The following is a 6,768-nucleotide window of genomic DNA, read 5'->3' as shown; positions in this document are numbered from 1 at the left end:
TATTTATGATATGCCATCAGGTGTTATCTCAAATGGTGTACCTACAAGATCCTTAGACCTATCGTCATTGGTTCCCAAAATGTGTAGTGGAATGCTTTGAGGCTGCCAAACGCTATTCCGTAACTGGGTGGTTATAGAGGTAGTTTTCAGATTTGTCATGAAACATGTCGTGGGGTGTGAGCGATCATGATAGAATTTGCCCCTCCTTGATAACAGGAGAGATATATCTGGGCCCCTCGAGGTAGTTGGGTTGAGAAAGTGCATGGCCATACCAATATGATTAAAGAGTTAATCATGATGAATCCACTACTTGCTCGAGTGAATGGTCGGGCTATCACAAGGGTGACACGTATCACGCCTTGAGCTTGACTGGTATTGTGAGACGAATGGATCGGTGTATGTGTATATCAAGGTTCAGCCGATATGATCTTTTATGTATACTCGGGAGTCAACATATCCTGCTAGGTACCACTATTGATTTCGATTTGGAAAGAGTTTCCATGTCGTAGCCGTCACACACTTAATGGGTTGGAACAAAACATACGAATTGGATTCGTATATGGGTTTTGATTGGATTGTGATTCATGAAAAGTTAGAGTCCTAAAGAGCTTTCGACGTGGGCGCCCATTGACGAGCTCTATATAAGGAGAGGTGTGGGTAGGGTGTGCGGCGTTGAGCCACTCTGAAACCCTAGCCGTGGCCTTCCACACGATCTCCTAAAACCCTAGCCGTGTGTGCGGTGCTAGCACATCGGTGCTCGGTGTTCTTGCCCAGTACGTGTGGATACTGTAGATGTGCTGCTGCTATTGTGGCACTAATCTTTTGGGTGAGTTGAATGCGACGTGTTCGGGACTGGTCACCAACCGTGAGGAGTTGGTCGAGGAGTACGACCACCTATTCGAAGTTGGTCAAGGAGAGTGACCACCTGCGCGGGGCTGGTCGCGGATCTGATTGAAAAGCTGCTTGAGGAGTTTGACGCGCACGATGTTGGATCAGTCTACTCCAACTCTTTTTTCTGCTGCACTGCGCGTCGAGCGGTAACGATTTATGATCTCCTACTAACATAATTTCCTGTGTGAATGTGATAATTTTTTTTTGTTTTAGGCTAGCCTAGCCTACCCGTTTCCTAACAGTTGTAAATGTGCAAATGTACTCAGTAGTACCAAAATAACCTCGAATCTACCGAGAATGTGGCAGTTAGGGGGTAATACTGTAAATTATAGCGTAGAGTGGTTGAGTACGTGCTATAAATAGGTCGGCACTATAACTGATGAGACGGATGAAAAAGAGACTATACATCTCCCCATAAACATATGTTGTATCTCGCCGCCTTCGGTCCTTTCTCTCTGTGAGTCGAGGACTTCTCCTGGTTTGGTGATCTAGCTACCAACACTAGCCAAATTAAACTAAGTAATAATGTCCAACTACTCATCAATATATTTATGCCTATGCCAATGTTTTTCCATCAACAGTGGATCAGGTTTGCTAGGAGCTTGGGAGGGAGTTATGTCTCATGTGATATCTGGTTTACAAAGAAAAGGGTAGGGGCACCTTCGATATTTGTGAAGAAGTTCCCTCCCTAGACTCTCATTCCGTTCACATTTGACAGAAAATATTATGGCTACAGTAATCTCCAACTAAAATTGCTTTGTGATGGTATTTTAATTTGCACGTCCAATTTTTTGCAATGGTAGTTTCCAAGTTCACAAACTTTGCGATGGTATTCTCCAATTTTTCTCATAGTTGGAACCCAAAGAAAGGCTCACAAGCACAAACGAGTGCAACAAATAAAAGAGAGCAGTTGTACCCAACAAAAGGTGAAGAATATAGGCATGCAGCATCCATCATGAAGAACCTTCGTGTGTGTCTGGCTCTGACCAGATCTGGATCACATCCAAGTTCCTATCAAGCAGCTGCAGCAACGTCTGTAAATTTCGTGTAAAATATTATATGACTCGGAGAAATGAGGAAGCAATGTGGCCGTGCCAGTGACAGGTGATCGACAAACACCCAAGCGGGTCCGGTCCAAAAATGCAGCAGCGACGAACGAGGCTCAGGATCCCATGCTTCCAAGTCACATGGACTGCATGATTGGGCAACCGGATAAACGGCCCCTGCGTGCTCCCAAGGGCTGGTTTTCTTTCGTCCAAACAGAAAGTGGCTCACAGGTTGTTTGACGATTGTGCCCTTGGGGATTCGGTATTTTTACAAGGAATGCCATTGAACGGTTCATGAGATGATTGATGTGCACCTGCCGTTACAAGTTGTATATGGTTCGGAACGCCGTTTGGGTGTTCGTTCTGGAGCTGGAGAAAAGAAAATGGTGCTTGATTTGTAGCTGGGGATTGGCGTCTCATGATCAAACGTAATATGCGGTATCTCTTATCATGGATCAAGACGACCACCAAGAATAGAAAAGGACGTCAGCTGAATGGAAAAATCTAAGCGCGCTTAGCAAATTACCCCGTCCAAAACCCGAAAGCTGTTACGCAATTCAGTACCAAAGCAGCCCTTTATTTATTTTTATTTTAAAAGGAAGATGTGCTATTTACATATAAAGTTATCTGAGAATGGCTGGAGCGCGAACCTCAACTCAGCAAAGGATGAATGGCGTAACCGTAAATTGCTCCGGGACCATGTGTAGCTCCTTTGGGGCTCATATGAGCCATTAGCCATACATGGGACAACCAAACTCGACAAGGAATTATTGTCAACAATTTCGGTTCCCCACGTATCAACGTATGAATCTATCAGGAACTCCATAGGATTTGCCTGCAACTATCATGTTCATGTGTGCGCCATGAACTCATGAACTCCATAGGATTTGTGTGGTCAGATTTTCTGAACTTCTAGTTCCTGAAGCTGATGCTGAGAGTTGAAATAGAACCACAACAAACCTCATCTGTGTCCTGCAACTGGTTGAGTTTACCATACACGGGCCCAGGATTCGTCGATCCTACACCTTGCAGCCCACGTTGTTGCCTACACAGTTACTACGAGGCCTGAAGCATAGCCCAAGGATTCAGGATTCATCCTTCGTCATGGAAGGTGTCAAATTAGTAGGTTACTTCAACCCAGATGAGAACCAAATCAACGAAGGTGCCAAAGACGTCACAACAAAAGGTAAGCAAGTAACAAGAAACAGAACACCACTTTAGATGATGAAGCATGTGCAATAATTACTACAAATATCAATATATCATAACCCAGGAATCTCCTAGAGATGAAATTCGCAGCGTTGGCTACAAAATACAAACATCAAAATTCTACCAATAGAATGGACTCAGTGTCCAAATATTGAGAACAGTGCTCACACGAGCAGATAAGATGAAAACAGCATCTCCTTAAGAATCTGAATGGGTTGGAAGATCTCCTAAACAAGGTATTTGGCCTCAAACAATTAAAGCACATGAAACCTATTGAGAACATACTGAACACACAACAAATAAAACAGCAAACCAATATTGACAAAAATTATTTTGTATGTCCTCTCTCCCAGCAATAGACTGGATACCAAAAAGAAAAAAATTCACAAAAACTATTATTTGACTTTACGAAGGCTACACATGATTTTGAACAAAACTTCCCTTACTAAGATTATTTGGTGACAGACTGACACATCTGAACTTATCTGTAATGCAATATAACAATCAGAGTAATTCACTTTAGTTTTAGATTGACAATTCATAGTAACATAAACCAGTCAAATCTAGTGTAAATCCAGCAACTTAACTGCACTACTACTGAAAGATCCAAATCATGTGTAGCTCAACTAAACCAAACTTTGTTATTGAGGGATCAAGTCAATTCATCAATGCAAAACATCCTTAACTTTGGTGCACCGCTTAGATAACATGAACATGAAAAGGAGAATGCTACATATATTTCTCCAGGAAGAATAATCAATATATTACCCTTATGTGCCACCCAACCTCAGTAGAAATAATATACAGATACAGAAACAGTATCAGTAAAAATTAATTTTCACGCAAGTATGTCAAATTTGCTATCGATTCTATAAACAAAATAAATTAACTGTGGTTGATGATCCATCCAATTCTTATCTGGTGACTTCCCCCCACAATCTATCTGCACCGTGCAAGGCGATTGCAGTACAGTTAACCAATCAAATCGGCCAGCAGTCATCAACAATTCAAACCCATCAACTCCCTCACAGCTACATTCTACCTTACAATTTTGTTATGTGCTTTGGTGGTAAAGATGCTGAAGCATAAATACAACTACTTTTTGAATTTCATGTCAGACTAGTTTGCTATTTGCTGGAGTTTCAAAAGCATGTTTTCAATTTTCCGTATATAGAGCAAACAGAAGGAACCCAGTATGTGACAGAACAATAACATTAGAGTTTAATATTGTTGTGTTAAATCAGAATAAGCTTTGTAAACAGTGCCATGTTGTGTGTTACATGTAATGAAGGGCTCAGCTATGAAAGTCAAGCAGTACCTAAGGAAAGTTTCATCTGTAAGACCGTAACTACAAAATTCCACACAGTGCTGCACAACATACAAAATCCTAACAGAGTTTAAGGAATAAATCAGACCATATTCAGTTTTCAAAGTGACAAATCCCAAGGACAACTGGACAATTTAAACAGTGAAAATATTGAGAACAACTAATTATATTTGCCAGTGCCAGTGCCTTAACTAGTGACTCTTTCTTTCTCTAGTTTTTAGTGGAGAACAAACTACTCTATTGAGTTTTCATCAATTTTGCTACTTGTAAGTTGCCTGGTAGGTTCAATTTCCTGGCCAATGAGATAGATTTTGTTTTGTGTCTCTGTCTAGTCCTGATTTGACCGAATAAATAAGCATGTAACTCGTGATTAAGAAAAAAATAGTTACTTTACAAATAGACTGCACCGATTTTGTTCATCTCAGGTTCATAGATACAGAAAAGTGGGTAGAAATGGATGTCAAACTACATAGGTAATAGGTTGTATTGTAAGGCACACTACTGGGTGGAATCGATCAGGTGATACCAACTTCAACCCCTAGAGAAACAAATACATGTGAGTATTACAATGAACATTCATACAAATGGACACAGACCCTATAGAATATCCATGGGGACCGTATACAGACCTAATTGATAACATAAATAAGGTTACAAGCAAGGTGCATGTTTAGATGTTTGGTTCGATCACTACGAGACTGACAAATGAATATAAGAGTGAAATTAAAACAACAAATATTGCCCATCACATAAACAAAGACCTGGTTTCTGAACAATTTGACACATGCATATTATATTGCTTATAAGTACTATATTTTAAGTGATATCTTAATAATATGTGTAGCACTACAAGAAAAAAATGTAAGTATACAGCTTATTGAAACGGAGCAAGTATTGAAAGGACAGTGCAGTGGAAGACACAGATACTAAAAACACAAAAAGGTGCTACCTTCTCGTGTATAGAAAAGAGCCTCGACTAGAATAATGGAAAGATGACATAATCAAGGGTTTGAACTGCAACTATGCAATATGTTCTCCTAAAGGACAGGTACTGTAATAGTTGAAGCGCCAAAATGCAACCAATACTCTTTTACTAACCCTCGTGATTATTTTGAAATCAATGGAAGCTCTTTTGCTATAGTTAGTTCACGACCATCACTAAGCATGTTACCATTCTTTTGGATCATCAAATCAAATGTAACTTATAACCAGCAAGCAATATTGCAAGCTAACTTTCAGCTAAACCTAAGCACCATAAGTACCGAAATTGTCTAATATCTCAATATTTCATAATCAATAGTACTGAGAATAGTATCGAAACAAGCTGAGTTATATCAATCAAGCACACACATTCCTCTGAAAGACCAACTACTTGTTCTTCCCAGACTTCTTCTTACCCCCTGCCGCCCCCGCGGCCGCGCCGGCGCTGACCTGCGGGCGCGGGTGGCGCTCGGCATCGGAGGCGTCGAGCCACTTGAGGGGGTTGCGGTTGAAGAACGGCCAGTTGGGGACGGTGACGAGCGCCGTGAGAACGACCCCGCCGGCGTAGACGAGCAGCATGAGCTGGAAGTCCGCCAGCACGTACCCGGCCAGGAACGCCGCCACGGCCGACGCCACCAACAGCACCTGCATCAGCATCTCCGCGCGCTTCTGCCCCTGCCAATCCATCCTCTGCGCCTGCTCGCACCAAGAAGGGGGAACAAGATCGGGTCAGATGGCTGATCCAAGAAAAAGGGACGGATCTTGGATGGATCCCAGCTAGAACGATTCGGATCTGATTGGTCACAGCGAAAAAAAGATTCTTTGCGGAACAAGACGAATCGAGGTAGCGATTCCTTACCTAGTGAAGGGAGATGGCTTGAGGCCGGTGAACTGGGAGGAAGAAGGGGAGCGGCGTCGACTGGATCGGCAGCCTGCAGTCGTCACCGCCGGGGAAAGGGGAAGAGAATTGATTAGGCAGATGCGAAGGGGGGCATATTTCATATTTTTCTGCTTCAGTTCTACACGTCCAAATCTGGATGTCAAAAACTTATGGATCCTTTTTTACAATTTTGCCAATGCGATTTATGTTTATCGCATTTCCTACAATGCAGTCGCCAGAAAATTGCAATGCCTACCGTCGACGCAACGCTTCACTCGCCGGTTAGGCTAGGATTGAGGATTAAAACGCCAACTTTTCACCGTTGCCGAGCTTAGATGTCGAGCTCAACTCGGCTCGTTAAGAAAACGAGCAAAACCGCTGCTCAAGCTAGCTCATTAGGCTCGCGAACTTACACAATTTTCAGTTCGTATTTT

At 42.2% G+C, this 6,768-nt stretch overlaps 1 protein-coding gene across 1 annotated transcript; it reads right to left on the bottom strand.

Moving 5' to 3' along the window:
* Positions 1-5,732: 5,732 nt before the first annotated feature.
* LOC133905508 (signal peptidase complex subunit 1-like) lies at positions 5,733-6,543 on the bottom strand. The gene is made up of 2 exons (XM_062347317.1): positions 6,314-6,543; positions 5,733-6,150 (listed from the first exon to the last, which is right to left on the bottom strand). The coding sequence occupies exon 2, from the start codon at positions 6,139-6,141 to the stop codon at positions 5,842-5,844; it is 300 nt and encodes a 99-aa protein (XP_062203301.1). The 5' UTR covers positions 6,142-6,150; positions 6,314-6,543; the 3' UTR covers positions 5,733-5,841.
* Between the last annotated feature and the right edge of the window lie 225 nt (positions 6,544-6,768).

This window comes from Phragmites australis, chromosome 22 (genome assembly GCF_958298935.1).
Source record: "Phragmites australis chromosome 22, lpPhrAust1.1, whole genome shotgun sequence".
In the NCBI taxonomy this organism is placed as follows: domain Eukaryota; kingdom Viridiplantae; phylum Streptophyta; class Magnoliopsida; order Poales; family Poaceae; genus Phragmites; species Phragmites australis.
Note: the sequence above shows the minus strand (reverse complement) of the source record. Positions and strands in the feature narration are given on the sequence as shown.

Bases quoted from the DNA above. Each gene is read 5' to 3' on its own strand.
- LOC133905508 (XM_062347317.1), bottom strand. From the start codon at position 6,141: ATGGATTGGCAGGGGCAGAAGCGCGCGGAGATGCTGATGCAGGTGCTG.